The 18768-nt window shown below is 44.9% G+C and overlaps 1 protein-coding gene across 1 annotated transcript; it reads left to right on the forward strand.

Annotated features, from left to right (window-relative positions):
* The first annotated feature begins 1443 nt into the window (after positions 1-1443).
* daw1 (dynein assembly factor with WDR repeat domains 1) lies at positions 1444-14336 on the forward strand. Its single transcript, XM_035385755.1, has 13 exons — positions 1444-1557; positions 2618-2690; positions 2847-2991; positions 3371-3429; positions 3570-3692; positions 3841-3940; positions 4080-4187; positions 4776-4882; positions 5077-5179; positions 5327-5441; positions 5560-5636; positions 13250-13412; positions 13514-14336. The coding sequence occupies exons 1-13, from the start codon at positions 1518-1520 to the stop codon at positions 13546-13548; spliced, it is 1248 nt and encodes a 415-aa protein (XP_035241646.1). The 5' UTR covers positions 1444-1517; the 3' UTR covers positions 13549-14336.
* The last annotated feature ends 4432 nt before the right edge of the window (positions 14337-18768 follow it).

Raw genomic sequence — 18768 nt, forward strand, 5'->3', positions numbered from 1 at the left:
TCACTCTCATATAAACTCACAGAATTTTAATTTGTGACGGAAAGCCTGTGACATAAATATCAGTAAGTAAACGCTTCACTTAGCAATAATGAAAATAATAGATGTGAAATTTGGCCCAATCAGGTCACCCAGAATGGCTTAATTAATATCTCTACATCGCTGGGCTGACAATTGTTCCAAAATAGTCCCCAAGTGACTATTGAGATCACATTTTAGCCATGACAGCAGAATGGGGAACCTGTCACACAGGCATCGGAATGGCCTGGGCTCAAAGCCCACCTGGGTGCATAACCACCTTTCAAACTGCCTGGCAGCAGAGTTGTCTCTCTTTGCTTTTTCAGTATGAATGGCTTCTGCTTTAAAGGTCAGAGTTCTGTTCAACAATAGTGTCCTGTCTCTGATGGGGAGGAGGGATAAATTATCAAAAAGTAGTGAATCTGTCCTTATTGGTCTGCACTGTATACCCAGTGCTTCTGTAAAACACGAAAGCTGCCTTTTTGGAACGCCAGATTAAAGTTGTCATTCTTTCGAAAATTTCTATCTATCAACCCACTATAGCATAGCTCCTCCAATCGGCCAAATCCAGTGCCTGTGTCTGCGTTTACTGTGCACACCCTCCTGAGCCTCCCTCAAAATGTACCTGGTCCTCCAAGGTTTTTGTATAGTAAAACAAGTAAGAGATGAGGAACTGTATAGCAGTCGGGTAAACCCAGCTGGACCTCTTCATCCTGCCCCAGTACCTCATCCTCATTCACATGTACTGTTCCAGAAATATCTACACCAGTGTGGGTGCTGCAGAAAAGATGTCTTCGTTGGAACTTGTTCTCTGCCTTCTCTTTATGTCTAGGCACTACAGCTAAGCTTTGTGTTTTCTCTTTTAGAACGAAGGCAGTCACAACAGCAATGTCAGGGGTTTAAATGTTCCATATAAAATAGGTCCTGACTGTGCTGTTACCTCGATGGGATGCCCCATGTTAATAAAAGGACTGTAACAGCACAGTCTGTATTTTGATCTCTGTTGGTGTGCAGTTACTGCTGCAGAAACTTATTTAAAATGATTATTATTATTATTTTGTTGTTGCTTTTTTGGTCTTATTGTTTTTTGTTTCTTCTGAATTATGGATACACTGTAAAAGATTGCATTTTTTAGTAGAAAGAAGAAACCCGTGTTGATTTCCATAAACTGCCTCTTAAATCTTCGGTACTTAGAGGACGTTCGCACACTACAGTCTTGCAGTACATCCATAAAGTGGAAAAAAATGAAAACATCCAATTCAACGAGGGCCAATTGGGAAATAAAGATTTTTAACCCAAACGCTCTAACCTTAACTCTGAGGCTAAAATAACCTAAAATAAATATAAAAATGTGATAACTTCTGGAGTTTGTCCAAAATTAAATACACTTTACTGCTGTATTAACCCTAGTTTTCCATTGCGCCTGCGCAACTACTGCAAGCAAAACCCGCAGGCGTGTGTCTCTATAGAGACGGTTTGTTTACAGTTTGTATTAGGTCACGATGAAGCTGAAAAGGTTTCTTCTTAGATATTATCCTCCAGGTAATAAATAATATCTTAAATTATTTCAAAATTATAGTGTAATTTATTTGCATACGATTTCTGTACGATTGTTTCCGTAACTATTTCAGTTTTTCCAACTTTACTTGGTCCACTGGCATTATTATTTGTCTTCAGCATGTTTCCAGCTAGTAAAACGCGTTAATGAAATTTTGCTAAAAATATTTACGTTGCGAAAGGGTGACAGTAACAGCACTGCTGTTATGATTAACACGTTTTTACCACCACAAACCACAGTTCCTTTGGAAACGTTTCTTATATGTTCGGATTATGTTGGCAAGCAAACTTTAAGACGTTCCGTACAATGGGGTGAAAGTTATAGGATGCTGACTTTTAAAAAACTTTAAACTTTTCACTTTAAATAAAGGAGCAAACTGGAACAACCACGTAGTTTAGCTGCGCTGTGAGACAAATTTGAAGGTAAAGATACTTCGTCTTGTATAGGCCTACTTATTCTGGGAAACAGCAAAAAAATTAATTATAGGGAAATTTGTCGAACCAAATTTTTGTCATCATTATGTTTTCCCGCTTGGAAAAAGAACCGTGTTTTGTGTGTTAACCTACGTGTAATATACATAATTGTAAAGTTGCGGTTTTGTTGTTGTTACGATGTAACGGTAAGTTCTCCGTTGCTGGAACTACTGGAACAGACAACTTTAGCAGCTGTAGCGAGTTAGACCGCTGCCAGTTTGATATTGCTGTTGCATCATCATTAAATTAATTTATTCGGTAGGCTAGTCAGTCACGTTAATCCTTCCAAGTTATCCCGTCAGTCGTACACATTATGAATATTTGTTGGTTATCGATACAATGAACGCAACACCATGTGGCTGACATACGGAGTTTGCGGAGTGTTTGGTTTCTGTTTGGCTAGAAGACCGGGTTCACTTTTTAGGCCGTTTTCATCATATTTTCTTTATCTGTTGTCTTTGCGCTATGTAAATTATAGGTTTTATTGGACTACCTGAATGTATTTACTAGCTAATCCAAGCAACCTCCAGATTAAAATGAACTAAAAACTGACCATGCAACTCGTTTACAGGAATAATATTGGAGTTTGAGAAAGGGGGAGAACTGAAGACTAAATCTATTGATCTGCTGGACCTTTCTCCTGAGTAAGTCACTTCATGTCTTTAATATGTCTTACATTTTAATATGAAAATAACATGCATGTGTTTTATTTAAATGAGTATAACACTGCAGTTGTGTGCAGGTGCATGCTAGACTCTTAGTGAAGGTGAATGGTTTGCTTGTCCTGTTCCCGGCCCCAGCACGGATGCAGAGGGGTTAATAGCAGAGATCAGGAGGACAGAACCACTCATCACCGCCTCCCGCGCCAATCAGGTCAAACATCTGATCCTTCGGCTGCAGGAGAAATTGGGCCAACAGGAGGACCGCAGGTTCTACCTCTTCAAGGTCAGACACTCCTTTGCGGTGCTCTTTTTACTCATTTAAACGCGTATGGTTAATTTACCATGTGTTATTCCGTGGATGACGTCAAGCAATATTCCACCTGGCACTACAACAGTTTCGTAGTCGCTGTTGACGGTGACATCAGTGAGACGCAGTGCCAGGGTAGAACACCTCGGGCACAGATTATAGTGGAAGTGTTGTTCCTCTTAAAACCTATAGAGGGCAGCAGGGCACAGCTACAGTGTGCAGATTTCCCTGGCACATCAAAGCCGGATTAATTATGTATGAAAATTGTACGGTCAAACATATTGATTTGGAATGAATAAATGCAGTCTTGTTTTCCGCTTCAGAGTGGTTTTGCTTTGGCTGTCCCTCCCTGCAGGCACTGCAGGCTCACATCCTGCCGCTGACGAATGTTGCCTTCAATAAATCAGGGTCAAGGTGAGTTTATCTGCTCAGTTCATACAGCTGTAGCTAAAATGGCTGAAGCTCCAAGCATCTGTATTCCAGGGATGTAGGAGCGGTAAAATGCTCTCTTTCTGTTTCTCCCCCATTCCCTCCCTCCCCCCCCCCCGCTGCAGTTTCATCACTGGCAGCTATGATAGAACCTGTAAAATATGGGACACAGTGTCGGGGGAGGAGCTGCACACCCTGGAGGGCCACAGGAATGTGGTGTACGCCATTGCCTTCAACAATCCCTACGGGTAACCTGCCTGCATCATCGCTTTCACACCTGCTCGCTACCCACAGTCCTCTGCTCTTGCCCATTTCGCTGCCCATAATCATCCAATCTCACGGGAGGCATTTCAGTCACCATGCAGCTCTCTGTCTCTATCTCCCCTTGCGATTCAGAGACAAGATTGCCACGGGATCCTTCGATAAGACATGCAAGCTATGGAGTGCAGAGACGGGCAAATGCTATCACACCTTCCGCGGGCACACTGCTGAAATCGTACGTGTACAACCTGTTTTCCAGCCCTCTTACCGCCCATGTCGCTAGGATCAGTCACGCATGCTCCACCCTAGACACGGTGTGGAACAACTTTTGGCTCCACGAATGGCTTTTTGACCCGAGCGATTGTGTTCGGCAGGTATGTCTGGCTTTTAACCCCCAGAGCACCATGTTGGCCACTGGCAGCATGGACACCACAGCCAAGCTGTGGGACATCCAGACAGGAGAGGAGGTGGCCACGCTAAACGTGCGTATCTGCGCAGTCCCCCTGCCCAGGCGACTCTGTCTTGCATCTCTGTCGCACACATTCATCTGTCCTTTCGTTCCTTCATCTGTTCCCCAGTGCACTTGTCCCTACTTCAATGGCTCAGCCTGCAGATTAGTGAGTGAAAGGCACATATGCATGGTTCATCAACGGGTAGACTTCTGATTAAGGCTGAACAAATAAACTACTCCCCGTTACTATTGAGCCAGAAGCGCTGAAGATGAGTTGTGATGTCGTATTGATGTGCAGATGGAGAGGCAGAGGAGTGAGAAGTTGAAACTGCAGTAGAAAGGGTTCGTCAGGTCGCTGTTACTGAAGGGCCCCTCCTGCCTGTACCAAGGTGCGCAACGTGAACAGGACTCACAGAGGACACGGGAGAGATGTTTTTAGTTCATCTTTCCTTTCATTTCTCTAGTATTCCCTGAAAAGTGAGATGTGTTCAAGACAAGATATCATAGTGAAGTGTATGGGCCTTAAGTTCTCTCTGCTTGCCTTGTGCTTTAGAAAGCTCACCTAAGTGAATGTCTCTCTCTCCTCCTTTCTCACTCTCTCTTTGTCCTCCTTCCCCAGGGCCACTCAGCTGAAGTCATCGCTCTGTCCTTTAACACGTCGGGTGACCGGCTGGTCACAGGCTCCTTTGACCATACCGTGTCCCTGTGGGACGTCCCGTCAGCCAGGTGGGGATCCGGGGGAGCGGCCGCATTCCACTCGCTGTCTTCCTCCGTCTCTCTGTCTGTCGCCCCATCTCTCTCTCTCCCTATCAGTCTGTCATTTCCTGCATTCCTGTTATCTCACCTTCCTCTCTCTCTCCGTTCCTCTGACTCTGTGTCTGCAGCGTAGGCTTGTTAACGCTGTTTTTCTGTGCTTTCAGGCGCATCCACACTCTGATAGGCCACAGAGGGGAGATCAGCAGTGTGCAGTTTAACTGGAACTGCTCCCTCATTGTCACTGGATCCATGGACAAGACCTCCAAGGTGAGCGTTCATTTTAAAGGCAGGCGGGGTGATCCTGATGCACAGCTTGTTCTGTTCCTGCGTTTATGAGTCTAGAGCGAGCCTCGCTGTGAAATGGAGCTCGGAGCACTTTTTGGAGAACTGATTGTCCCTGCTGTCGCCGGTCAGATATGGGACGCGCACAGCGGGAAGTGCGTATCGACGCTGGCGGGCCATGAAGACGAGGTGCTGGACGTCTGCTTCGACCTCACCGGCCAGCTCATCGCCACGGCGTCCGCTGATGGTAGGTTCGACTAAAATGGCGCTCTCCTTCACCGCCCCTCTGGGGGAGAACTGGGAGTGCAGCGTGCGCGAATGAGCCTGTGACCCGGATTAAAGAGCTCTCCGCCTCTCAATCACAGGCACAGCCAGGGTGTACAGGGCGGCGTCGGGCGAGTGCACCGCCAGACTGGAGGGACACGAGGGCGAGATCTCTAAGGTAACGGGGAGGTGGGTGGGGGGGGGGGGGGGGGGGGGGGGGTCATGGCCCAACTGGAGCAGAGCAATCATTGCACCTTTGCAGGTTCAAGAGCTCCGCTATAACCAGGTCACAGCAGCGATGTCACAGATGTTCCTTGTGCACTATTGGCTGGGCTCTGAGCATCAGAGACAGAGCGGGATAATGGCTGTGTGAGGGGCTCTTTTCATCCCTCGGTCTGTTTTCTCCCAGATCGGGACGAGTTCCAGCTCGGCGCGTCAGCGAGCCTCTGAAAAAGGGCCTTTCATTTTTAGAAATATGGGCACCGGTGTTTTCTGCCAGTGTGAGGCTGTTTGTTTGTGAAACACGCGTGGGAGGGTCTGAACCCCGGAATAAACCTGCAAATCTGTGACCATTTGAGCACCTGCATCTGCACAGTCATTATAAACACTGCCAGCCCCCTCCCCCCCCACTCAACCCCCCAGAGAGCGACCATTCCCTCCGCAGCACTCGTGAGGCTCATGACTGCTCTGAGATCAGTGGCGATGGCACTACTGCAACCATTTTCAGCCTGGTCACAATGTGTTGCAGTGTTACTGTTGCACCAACACAGTGACTCTCCGCTAGAGAACAGGAGTTTAGCCACAGTCACAGTCTCGGTTTACTAAAATGAGCCGGATATAACTGACACCAATCAAAAGCTGATTTTGAAAGCTTATGCTACTGCTATACGATCAGTTTCCTTTCATTCTGTCCCTCCCAGCTCTCATCCCCACTCCTCCCTTTCCCCCAGCTCTTTCTGTCTTCCCTGTCTGATGTCTGGGCTCTCACATCTCGGCTGTGCTTTGTCATTGTCAGCCCATCCAGAATAGTTCCATTTCCTGTCTGGGAAAACCTTCCCCGTTTCTCTATTCAAATACATTTATCACGCCGGGGCTCAAGGGCTTAATAAAAACACTCTTAAATAAAATGGCAATAGTGAGAGTAGAGCTTTGAATAATCCCAGCCAGTTTTCAAATCTTTGCATCAACAATTGGATTAAAGCAGCTGAGGGAAGATTATGAGGTGGAGCCTGTGCTGTCAGACGTGTCCCTGTAGCCTGTGTTGTCAGACATGTCCCTGAAGCCTGTGCTGTCAGACATGTCCCTAAAGACAATATACAGCTCTGCTGGGGAACAAACTGTATAATAAAACTAGACAATTCCTGCAGACATTGTGAAGTGTAGTTATGGTTAGGGTGAGGGTTACGACGAGGGTTACAGCTAGGGTTAGGGTTAGGATTAGGGTTACAGCTAGGGTTAGGGTTATAGCTAAAGTTAGGGTAAGGGTTAGTGTTACAGCTAGGGTTAGGGTTAGGAATACAGCCAGGGTTAGGGTTACAGCGAGGGTCAGGGTTATGGATAGGGTAACAACTAGGTTTAGGGTTAGGGTTTCAGCTAGGGTTAGGGTTATATCTACGGTTAGGGTTAGAGTTACAGCAAGGGTTAGGGTTAGAGTTAAGGTTACAGATAGGGTTCGGGTTAGGGTTACAGCTATTGTTAGGGTTAGTGATACTGCTAGGGTTAAGGTTAGGGTTACAGCTAGGGTTAGGGTTAGGGTTAGGGTTAGGGTTACAGCTAGGGTTAGGGTTAGGGTTACACCTTGGGTTAGGGTTAGGGTTACAGCTAGGGTTAAGGTTAAGGTTATAGCTAGGGTTATGGTTAGGGTTACAGCTATGGTTAGGGTTTGGTCTTGGGTTACAGCTAGGGTTAGGTTTAGGGTTATAGCTAAGGTTAGGGTTAGGGTCTTAGCTAGGGTTAGGGTTTTGGTTAGGGTTAGGGTTAGGGTTACAGCTAGGGTCAGGGTTAGGGTTACGGCTAGGGTTAGGGTTAGGGTTACAGCTAGGATTAGGGTTAGGGTTACAGCTATGGTTAGGGTTAGGGTTACAGCTAGATTTAAGGTTAGGGTTAGGGTTACAGCTACGGTTAGGGTTATAACTAGGGTTAGGGTTACAGCTACGTTTAGGGTTAGGGTTAGGGTTACAGCTTTGGTTAGGGTTAGGGTTACAGCTAGGGTTAGGGTTAGGGTTACAGCTAGGGTTAGGGTTAGGGTTAGGGTTACAGTTAGGGTTAGGGTTACAGCTTGGGTTAGGGTTGGGGTTACAGCTAGGGTTAGGGTTAGGGTTACAGCTAGGGTTAGGGTTAGTTGTGCAGCTAGGGTTAGGGTTAGGTTTTCATCAATGGTTAGGGTTACAGATAGGGTTATGGTTACAGCTAGGGTTAGGGTTAGGTTTAGTGCTAGGGTTAGGGATAGGGTTAGGTTTATGGCTAGGGTTAGGGTTACAGCTAGGGTTAGCGTAAGGGTTAGGTCTAGGTTTACAGCTTAGGTTAGGGTTACAGCTAGGGTTAGGGTTTGGCTTATAGCTAGGGTTAGGGTTAGGGTTACAGCTATGGTTAGGGTTAGGGTTACAGCTAGAATTAGGGTTAGGGTTACAGCTACGGTTAGGGTTATAAATAGGGTTAGGGTTACAGCTATGTTTAGGGTTAGGTTTAGGGTTACAGCTAGGGTTAGGGTTCGGGTTATGGCTAGGGTTAGGGTTAGGGTTATAGCTAGAGTTAGGGTTAGGGTCTTAGCTAGGGTTAGGGTTTTGGTTAGGGTTAGGGTTAGGGTTACAGCTAGGATCAGGGTTAGGGTTACGGCTAGGGTTACAGCTAGGATTAGGGTTAGGGTTACAGCTAGGGTTAGGGTTAGGGTTAGGGTTACGGCTATGTTTAGGGTTAGGGTTAGGGTTACAGCTAGGGTTCGGGTTAGGGTTAGGGTTACAGCTAGGGTTAGGGTTAGGGTTACAGCTTTGGTTAGGGTTAGGGTTACAGCTAGGGTTAGGGTTAGGGTTACAGCTAGGGTTAAGGTTAGGGTTACAGCTAGGGTTAGGGTTAGGGTTATAGCTAGGGTTTGGGTTAGGGTTACAGCTAGGGTTAGGGATAGGGTTACAGCTTTGGTTAGGGTTAGGGTTACAGCTAGGGTTAGGGTTAGGGTTACAGCTAGGGTTAGGGTTAGGGTTACAGCTAGGGTTAGGGTTAGGGTTACAGCTTGGGTTAGGGTTAGGGTTACAGCTTGGGTTAGGGTTAGGGTTACAGCTAGGGTTAGGGTTAGGGTTACAGCTATGGTTAGGGTTAGGGTTACAGCTAGATTTAAGGTTAGGGTTAGGGTTACAGCTACGGTTAGGGTTATAACTAGGGTTAGGGTTACAGCTACGTTTAGGGTTAGGGTTAGGGTTACAGCTAGGGTTAGGGTTAGTTGTGCAGCTAGGGTTAGGGTTAGGTTTTCATCAATGGTTAGGGTTACAGCTAGGTTTAAGGTTAGGGTTAGGGTTACAGTTAGGGTTAGGGTTACAGCTATGGTTAGGGTTAGGGTTACAGCTAGAATTAGGGTTAGGGTTACAGCTACGGTTAGGGTTATAAATAGGGTTAGGGTTACAGCTATGTTTAGGGTTAGGTTTAGGGTTACAGCTAGGGTTAGGGTTCGGGTTATGGCTAGGGTTAGGGTTAGGGTTATAGCTAGAGTTAGGGTTAGGGTCTTAGCTAGGGTTAGGGTTTTGGTTAGGGTTAGGGTTAGGGTTACAGCTAGGATCAGGGTTAGGGTTACGGCTAGGGTTACAGCTAGGATTAGGGTTAGGGTTACAGCTAGGGTTAGGGTTAGGGTTAGGGTTACGGCTATGTTTAGGGTTAGGGTTAGGGTTACAGCTAGGGTTCGGGTTAGGGTTAGGGTTACAGCTAGGGTTAGGGTTAGGGTTACAGCTTTGGTTAGGGTTAGGGTTACAGCTAGGGTTAGGGTTAGGGTTACAGCTAGGGTTAAGGTTAGGGTTACAGCTAGGGTTAGGGTTAGGGTTATAGCTAGGGTTTGGGTTAGGGTTACAGCTAGGGTTAGGGATAGGGTTACAGCTTTGGTTAGGGTTAGGGTTACAGCTAGGGTTAGGGTTAGGGTTACAGCTAGGGTTAGGGTTAGGGTTACAGCTAGGGTTAGGGTTAGGGTTACAGCTTGGGTTAGGGTTAGGGTTACAGCTTGGGTTAGGGTTAGGGTTACAGCTAGGGTTAGGGTTAGGGTTACAGCTATGGTTAGGGTTAGGGTTACAGCTAGATTTAAGGTTAGGGTTAGGGTTACAGCTACGGTTAGGGTTATAACTAGGGTTAGGGTTACAGCTACGTTTAGGGTTAGGGTTAGGGTTACAGCTAGGGTTAGGGTTAGGGTTACAGCTTTGGTTAGGGTTAGGGTTACAGCTAGGGTTAGGGTTAGGGTTAGGGTTACAGCTAGGGTTAGGGTTAGGGTTAGGGTTACAGTTAGGGTTAGGGTTACAGCTTGGGTTAGGGTTGGGGTTACAGCTAGGGTTAGGGTTAGGGTTACAGCTAGGGTTAGGGTTAGTTGTGCAGCTAGGGTTAGGGTTAGGTTTTCATCAATGGTTAGGGTTACAGCTAGGTTTAAGGTTAGGGTTAGGGTTACAGTTAGGGTTATGGTTACAGCTAGGGTTAGGGTTAGGTTTAGTGCTAGGGTTAGGGATAGGGTTAGGTTTATGGCTAGGGTTAGGGTTACAGCTAGGGTTAGCGTAAGGGTTAGGTCTAGGTTTACAGCTTGGGTTAGGGTTACAGCTAGGGTTAGGGTTTGGCTTATAGCTAGGGTTAGGGTTAGGGTTACAGCTATGGTTAGGGTTAGGGTTACAGCTAGAATTAGGGTTAGGGTTACAGCTACGGTTAGGGTTATAACTAGGGTTAGGGTTACAGCTACGTTTAGGGTTAGGTTTAGGGTTACAGCTAGGGTTAGGGTTCGGGTTATGGCTAGGGTTAGGGTTAGGGTTATAGCTAGGGTTAGGGTTAGGGTCTTAGCTAGGGTTAGGGTTTTGGTTAGGGTTAGGGTTAGGGTTACAGCTAGGATCAGGGTTAGGGTTACGGCTAGGGTTACAGCTAGGATTAGGGTTAGGGTTACAGCTAGGGTTAGGGTTAGGGTTAGTTGTACAGCTAGGGTTAGGGTTAGGGTTAGGGTTACGGCTATGTTTAGGGTTAGGGTTACAGCTAGGGTTAGGGTTACAGCTAGATTTAAGGTTAGGGTTACAGCTACGTTTAGGGTTAGGGTTACATCTTGGGTTAGGGTTAGGGTTAGGGTTAGGGTTATAGCTAAGGTTATGGTTAGGGTCTTAGCTAGGGTTAGGGTTTTGGTTAGGGTTAGGGTTACAGCTAGGGTCAGGGTTAGGGTTACGGCTAGGGTTTGGGTTAGGGTTACAGCTAGGATTAGGGTTAGGGTTACAGCTATGGTTAGGGTTAGGGTTACAGCTAGGGTTAGGGTTAGGGTTAGGGTTACAGCTAGGGTTAGGGTTAGGGTTACAGCTTTGGTTAGGGTTAGGGTTACAGCTAGGGCTAGGGTTAGGGTTATAGCTAGGGTTAGGGTTAGGGTTACAGCTAGGGTTAGGGTTAGGGTTAGGGTTATAGCTAGGGTTTGAGTTAGGGTTAGGGTTACAGCTAGGGTTAGGGTTAGGGTTACAGCTAGGGTTAGGGTTAGGGTTACAGCTTTGGTTAGGGTTAGGGTTACAGCTAGGGTTAATGTTAGGGTTACAGCTAGGGTTAGGGTTAGGGTTACAGCTTGGGTTAGGGTTTGCGTTACAGCTAGGGTTAGGGTTAGGGTTAGTTGTACAGCTAGGGTTAGGGTTAGGGTTACAGCTAGGGTTAGGGTTTGGGTTAGGGTTACAGCTAGGGTTAGGGTTAGGGTTACAGCTTGGGTTAGGGTTAGGGTTACAGCTAGGGTTAGGGTTAGCGTTTGTTGTACAGCTAGGGTTAGGGTTAGGGTTACAGCTAGGGTTAGGGTTAGTTGTACAGCTAGGGTTCGGGTTAGAGTTACAGCTAGGGTTAGGGTTAGGGTTACAGCTTGGGTTAGGGTTAGGGTTACAGCTAGGGTTAGGGTTAGTTGTACAGCTAGGGTTAGGGTTAGGGTTACAGCTAGGGTTTGGGTTAGGGTTAGGGTTACAGCTAGGGTTAGGGTTAGGGTTACAGCTTGGGTTAGGGTTAGGGTTACAGCTAGGGTTAGGGTTAGGGTTAGTTGTACAGCTAGGGTTAGGGTTAGGGTTACAGCTACGGTTAGGGTTAGGGTTAGGGTTACAGCTAGGGTTAGGTTTAGGGTTAGGGTTACAGCTAGGGTTAGGGTTAGGGTTACAGCTTTGGTTAGGGTTAGGGTTACAGCTAGGGTTAGGGTTACAGCTAGGGTTAGGGTTAGGGTTACAGCTAGGGTTAGGGTTACAGTTTGGGTTAGGGTTAGGGTTACAGCTAGGGTTAGGGTTAGGGTTAGTTGTACAGCTAGGGTTAGGGTTAGTTGTACAGCTAGGGTTAGGGTTAGGGTTAGGGTTACAGCTACGTTTAGGGTTAGGGTTAGGGTTACAGCTAGGGTTAGGGTTAGGGTTACAGCTAGGGTTAGGGTTAGGGTTAGAGCTAGGGTTAGGGTTAGGGTTACAGCTAGGGTTAGGGTTAGGGTTACAGCTAGGGTTATGGTTAGGGTTACAGCTAGGGTTAGGGTTAGGGTTACAGCTAGGTTTAGGGTTAGGGTTACAGCTTGGGTTAGGGTTTGGGTTACATCTCTGGTTAGGGTTCGGGTTAGGGTTACAGCTAGGGTTAGGGTTAGGGTAACAGCTAGGGTTAGGGTTAGGGTTACAGCTTTGGTTAGGGTTAGGGTTACAGCTAGGGTTAGGGTTAGGGTTACAGCTAGGGTTAGGGTTAGGGTTAGGGTTACAGCTAGGGTTAGGGTTAGGGTTACAGCTAGGGTTAGGGTTAGGGTTACAGCTTGGGTTAGGGTTAGGGTTACAGCTAGGGTTAGGGTTAGGGTTAGTTGTACAGCTAGGGTTAGGGTTAGGGTTAGTTGTACAGCTAGGGTTAGGGTTAGGGTTAGGGTTACAGCTACATTTAGGGTTAGGGTTAGGGTTACAGCTAGGGTTAGGGTTAGGGTTACAGCTTTGGTTAGGGTTAGGGTTAGAGCTAGGGTTAGGGTTAGGGTTACAGCTAGGGTTAGGGTTAGGGTTACAGCTAGGGTTATGGTTAGGGTTACAGCTAGGGTTAGGGTTTGGTCTAGGGTTACAGCTAGGGTTAGGGTTAGGGTTACAGCTAGGGTTAGGGTTAGGGTTACAGCTTGGGTTAGGGTTTGGGTTACATCTCTGGTTAGGGTTCGGGTTAGGGTTACAGCTAGGGTTAGGGTTAGGGTAACAGCTAGGATTTCGGTTAGGGTTATAGCTGTGGTTAGGGTTAGGTTTACTGCTTGGGTTAGGTTTAGGGTTACAACTTGGCTTCGTGCCAAAGACAACCACACTAATAACTTTAATAATAATTTAATAATTTTTTGCTCATTTGTCTTTTAAAGAACTTTTTGTGACCAATTTCTTTTTCTTTAATTAAAAAAGAATGTTTAAAATCCAGATTCTGTAACAGACTGACTCGGAGAAAATATTTAGCATGGCATGCCTTTCCACACACACGCATGCACACACACACACCTTGTTCTCTCTGTCTCTCATTTAATCACCACATTCCTCTCTCTTTCACACATTTCTTTGCTCATCTCCCTCTCTCACACATTCACACGCCATGCCTTCTCTGCTTTATCAACCTCTCCGCTCTCGTTCTTTGCAGATCTGTTTTAACCCCCAGGGCAGTAGAGTTCTCACCGCCAGCGCCGACAAGACCGCGCGGCTGTGGGACACGAGTTCCGGCGTCTGCCTGCAGGTCCTGGAAGGACACACTGATGAAATCTTCTCCTCTGCCTTCAACTATGAGGGTGACACCATTATTACAGGTATTGAGCGGATGCGCTCATGCGCGCGGACTGCCGTGTTTGTGCGTGCGCTGTGTCCAAAAATACGACGCCATTTCCCCCTGTCTTGTTGTGTGCCGCAGGCAGTAAGGACAACACCTGCCGAATCTGGCGCTGAGGGGAGACCATGTCGCCTGGGCCCTCCTAAACTGAGGTGACTCGGTCTCTGGATGGGAAATGACTGTTTAGCTGTCCTGGGGTCAGTAGACTTGAAACACTTTTGAATACGGCATGTTCGCATGACTGTCGAACTGCTGCCGAATATGGCCCTGGAGGTGAATGTCCGTATCCTCACTGTGGCTTCAGGTGTTCATCATTAAACAGCAAGCCTAGCTTCAAACTGATTCATCTTGGAAAAGAGCAGAAGACAGCTGGACGCGATATAAACAGGAAGTTTACACAAAATGCTGGGGAAGGTGTATCGCGGGCCGCGATCAAGGCTGTGTGAAAATTTAGAATAGCTTGGCTGGCCAGCCTGCACACACACAAACGCAAACCCACCATTTTGCCTTTGCAAATCTGCCAAATTTGAATTTGTTTGAAGTCTACTGAGCCCTTTAGCTCAAATGCCTAGTATTAATGTGAAAATACAGTATTTGAATTATACTTCATTAAGTATGATCAGAACACCCCAATCTTGGATACACAAAATACTTCCTTTCAACCCTTCTTATATTTACTTTGAATGCTATATTTTCCTCATACCCTTACTCCAGCATCTATGTGTTGAATACTCTGTAAGTACATATTGGGACTGGAGTGAACTCTGTGTTGCTAGAGGATGCATATAATGTCTAACAAGGAAAGATTTAATTATTATAAATGCATTGAATTATCTGTCATCTGTCAATGAGGAATGCTAGTTTTACTGCCTTGGTTTTCCATTAAATTTCCCTGATAAAAGTATCAGTGTGTTGCTGTTTTATTAAACAGTGAACATCTTTTCCCAGATCATCAAAATTTTTACCAAGATGACGCGAGACTCAAGTTTCACCTTACTTTCATCCTTTCCTCGTTTTAAAGAAAAAGCGTGTAAAGGCATTAGCTGGGAAAAGTTCAGGAAATTCATTTTGTAAGGAATCTGCCTCAGGCACAGCAGGTTTCTGTCACAAAGGGGACAACAGACTGAGAAAGTTTAATGAGGTCATTACCTAATAGGAAGACAATTCCAGGCACAGGCAAGGTTGACATCACAGTCACCTGGCCATTCTCCGTATTAGATTCTAATTCAAACTGATCTAGAGGCACAGGCATAAAATTTCCACTGACACCTTTTGCTCGAAGCACACATATTCAGGCCACTGGAGTCTGTCAGTTCAACTGCATCAGCCACTATGAGATTGAGCATGCTCTGTTGGCACCAAACAAATCCCAGATACAGGCTTTAGTTACACAGCCAGCAGGACACAAATCTTTGCTGCACACCTCACAGTTTAATGTAGGCAAAACAGCGACACTATAGCAACCCAACAGCTGTCCTGGGATGTCCTATGGAATTTAAAACATTCAGAGTTAATATGGTCTTTCTACTTACAAAAACAAGAAACAAGGCCTTCGGGGCCAACATTAGCGGGAGCAGATTGTAGCCTACTCAGTTTTTCTCTGACTGTTGTAGTGTAAATGGCACTGTGCACACCTGGGCGCTTTCTAGGTCTCCACTTAGAGCACAAAGTTCTCTCTGTGGCAAAACTGGCCCTATGAGTGAGCGCAATCATCTGTGATCAATGCAGCTCTTCTTAATATAGCAATTTTATGGTAGTCCAAACATGTTTTAATATCCAGTGACACGAAAAATTTCAAGTAGTGCAAGATGCTTTTATGTTCTAATCAATTTTACTTGCTCTACAGCGCCTCTAAAATGTGCTTTCCTTTTGCCTTTTGAATTCTGAATGTGTTTTCTATTTTCATATTAGTGGGTGGAAACGTTGCCAACACACCTCTGGTACGAGTTCGTAAGAGGTCAAGACTGTCGTTTTTATGGTCTCTTAATCAGAGCATTGTCCGGCATCAGGAGTCCTACACTTCTTGCAGTTTGGACCAACAAGGGCCATTCTGACTGTGAGCCGCTCTGCCATGTCTGGCTTTTTAATCAACTGGTAGATAAACTTGAATAAACTCAGCAAGCTGGCGCATTTCATCTTTTTTCAGCCGATATTCATCTGCAAGTGTTAGCTTCCATTTAAGGAAGTCAGTGGAGTGGAATGCTCTCGGTTTTTATAAATAGAAAATGACACGCAAGCAACACGCACAACAGTGAAATAGCCTACTGATGCTACACGACAGTAAGTTTACTGTGCACACACTGAATTTAGGAAAAACCCACCGATGTGAGCTGTACTTAGGTAGGCCTATGCAATGCAAACCAGCTTGTTGCCCAGCTAGTCACAGACACGTGTGAAAATCATGGACACAAGCTCCCATTCAGTACTCTCTAGCCCTTAAACCCGTCCCTAACACTAGCTTTCAAGGATTAAGGTGAGCTTAACCTAGAGTTGTGTGCCTGTCTGTGTGTGTGTGTGTGTGTGTGGCTGTGTGTGTGGTAAAAGAAAAAAAAAACAACGGGTACTTGCTATGAGGAAGTCCCAAACCCAAAATGTGAGGTGTAGGCAACAGGCGACTCATCTAATCTGGTGGTTTCTGCAACCGTCTTTTACAGCCAGCCTGGTCTTCAGGTCCCACAGTAAGGCCGGCGCAATATCTTTACTTGGTTTGAAGTTAAAGGTGCCCATAACCCCTTGAATGGTCACCTCAAACCCCCCAAAAACTATTTAGCCTATGCAAAATGGTTAATGGGGCCAAAAACTTCCACTATCTTCTGGAGTCTGAATCGGACTCTGCAATGACAAACTTTCAGAAAGTCAGCATGAAAACTACCTGGCCGGGGGGTTTTCAACAAGGATGGAACAGTCTGAACTGGACCTCCAGACATACACTAAAATCTACTTTAAAAACATAGTGGCCACACTGACCTTTGCTAAAAATGCCTCCGGTATCCCACTAAAAATTCATAACTGTGCACAGAGGTGTAGCTTCCATCACTCGATATGTTCCCATCATCATAATCATCCAGGTAATGAGTTCACCTTTTCACCCTGTGATAACATACAAGACCTTCTTTGCTTCTTTTTACAGTTGTTGTCTATTTCTGAGGTATTTGTCAGTATGTGGTCTTGCCTGTTCTTGTGTACATGTATGACGTTATACTTAAAGGCTCAAGTCCTGTTTAAAAAGCAAGAACAGAAAGAAGAGAAAATGGTTAAAGATCCCAAAAGTGTTCTTGATCTCCCCCCCCCCCCCCCCCCCCCTCCCCAAATATTGAGTATGCATTCAATGCATCCTTGCCCAACAAGAATGGACTGAATATCCCATCATTCATTGCGTGATGACAGATAAGATGGGACAAGCTCACAACTAAGGGCCAGATTTACTAAGAATTTTACGACTATTTTCAGACGCAGATATGACTCACTCTGCCCCAGAAACGTGCGTCTTATGTTATCAAAGAGGTGCACAGGGCTGGAGCGCAGCATGCGAGTCATCACTAAGTGCACTTCTCTCCTCAAAGCATATGCATCTAAGGGAGTATAGCGCATAAGTCTGGCTGATAGTGTTTCTTGTTTTTACAAAAATTCTTGCAATTAAAGAGCGTCAATTTTTGCACAAATTTTCTCTGCCTCAAAATAGCAGGCATAAATCGAGGCACAACCAAGACGGAGACACGGTTATAGTCCTCAGAGGTGTACTGAGAGAATCTTTGCTACAAGAATCACAGTATCTCTATTCCTCAAGGAAGAAACCATCAAATGGTACAGATTATTAATTTGAATTATTATTTTAATTATTGCTAAAGTCAGAGCAGTGACGGCAAAGTAGTTAAAAATCAAGTAAAACTGAAAAAAGAGGCAGTGTTTAAGAACATTAATTATTAATATTACACAATTAACCTACAGATCTCATGCACAGCATTGGTAAATTATGGAAATATCATTAGCTTTAGCAAGAGTAACAAGTGCTTGAAGTTTAAAAAAATCAGTGGGCAGTTCCTGCTAGTAAATAATATGAATAAATGCATTGATAGGCTGGTGCATTAAATTGCATTTGTCCAGAAAGAGCATGCTTTTCGCCTGTAACATTGTTAGAAACAACAAAATTTTTTAAAATTGCATTATTAAAATAATTTTTTTTTAGTTTTTATTTTTTATTTTTTTAAGTTTAAAGTTATTTCTTCAAAGCATGCTGTGAGGTTTGAGTCTTTCAGTGCCTGTTGTCACTGACAATATTACCGTAGCTGCATGAAAAGACTGTTTACAGGAGCCATCAAGCATTTTATTACTACAGCTGCGGGCTGCATTATAGTTCCCTTCCAAAACTGCCAAAAATCACAGAAAACACTAAAAACTGTGAAATTCACAGAACTGCCAGTAATAGGAATAGATAAAAATCATTGAATCCCTGGCACCTACAAGTTCTGTGGCAAAAACCCAGCCATAGAAATAGTTAGTCTTCTGGGAGAAATAAAAGATGACCTACAACCTCCCACACAACGTTTCCATTCCATGCCAGCATAGTCAAGCTCCTTGCAACTTTAAACTACTGTATCTCTCATTTGGATGAATCCAGTCGGCAATTGCTGCCACAGTTGGAATATCGTGCATTTTGTCCCGCGCTGTCTGTAGTGCCTGATACACTTTTATGTGGCACCAGAAGATACATCAATTTCCCAACATCCAATAAAGATACACTGTACAATGTTCAGTCATAAATAAACACTTACAGAGTGGCGAGAGTGAACTCATATAAACTCAACTGGAGTTTAGTTAAGACTGGACATTTTAGTGTGTATTCAATATACGAGACATATGTTTTTTAACTGCTTTTTAAGCTCTGCTTCATACGCAAAATGTGAATAGTAGGCAGTACCATTCACTGATTGTGTAATTAGCTGTAGCCTTAGTAAATAAGACTATAGTTTCAGGTTGTAAAATACAGTTGTAAAATAACTAATTAATTCTGGGAAGAGCTAGGTTCTTACATATTTTTAACTATTCACATCATATATTCCTTCAAGATCAAACATTTTATCTGTTATTATGATTACAAATAATAAAATTTTGGAATATGTAGTTACCGTTTAAATTCTTTTAGCAAAACACACCAACATGCCCTCATAATATTGTAATTTGTGCTGCTAGTTTTATGTATGTAAATCTGGCCCCAAATGTACAGTTACCTCATTGCACCAATGAATGTGACTGAAATCTTTCTTAGAATGAAATGCAGTGAGACATATGTTACAATAGCTAAATTTGAGCTCATTTAAAACATAAATTATGTATAA

This window comes from Anguilla anguilla, chromosome 12 (assembly GCF_013347855.1).
Source record: "Anguilla anguilla isolate fAngAng1 chromosome 12, fAngAng1.pri, whole genome shotgun sequence".
Taxonomy (NCBI): domain Eukaryota; kingdom Metazoa; phylum Chordata; class Actinopteri; order Anguilliformes; family Anguillidae; genus Anguilla; species Anguilla anguilla.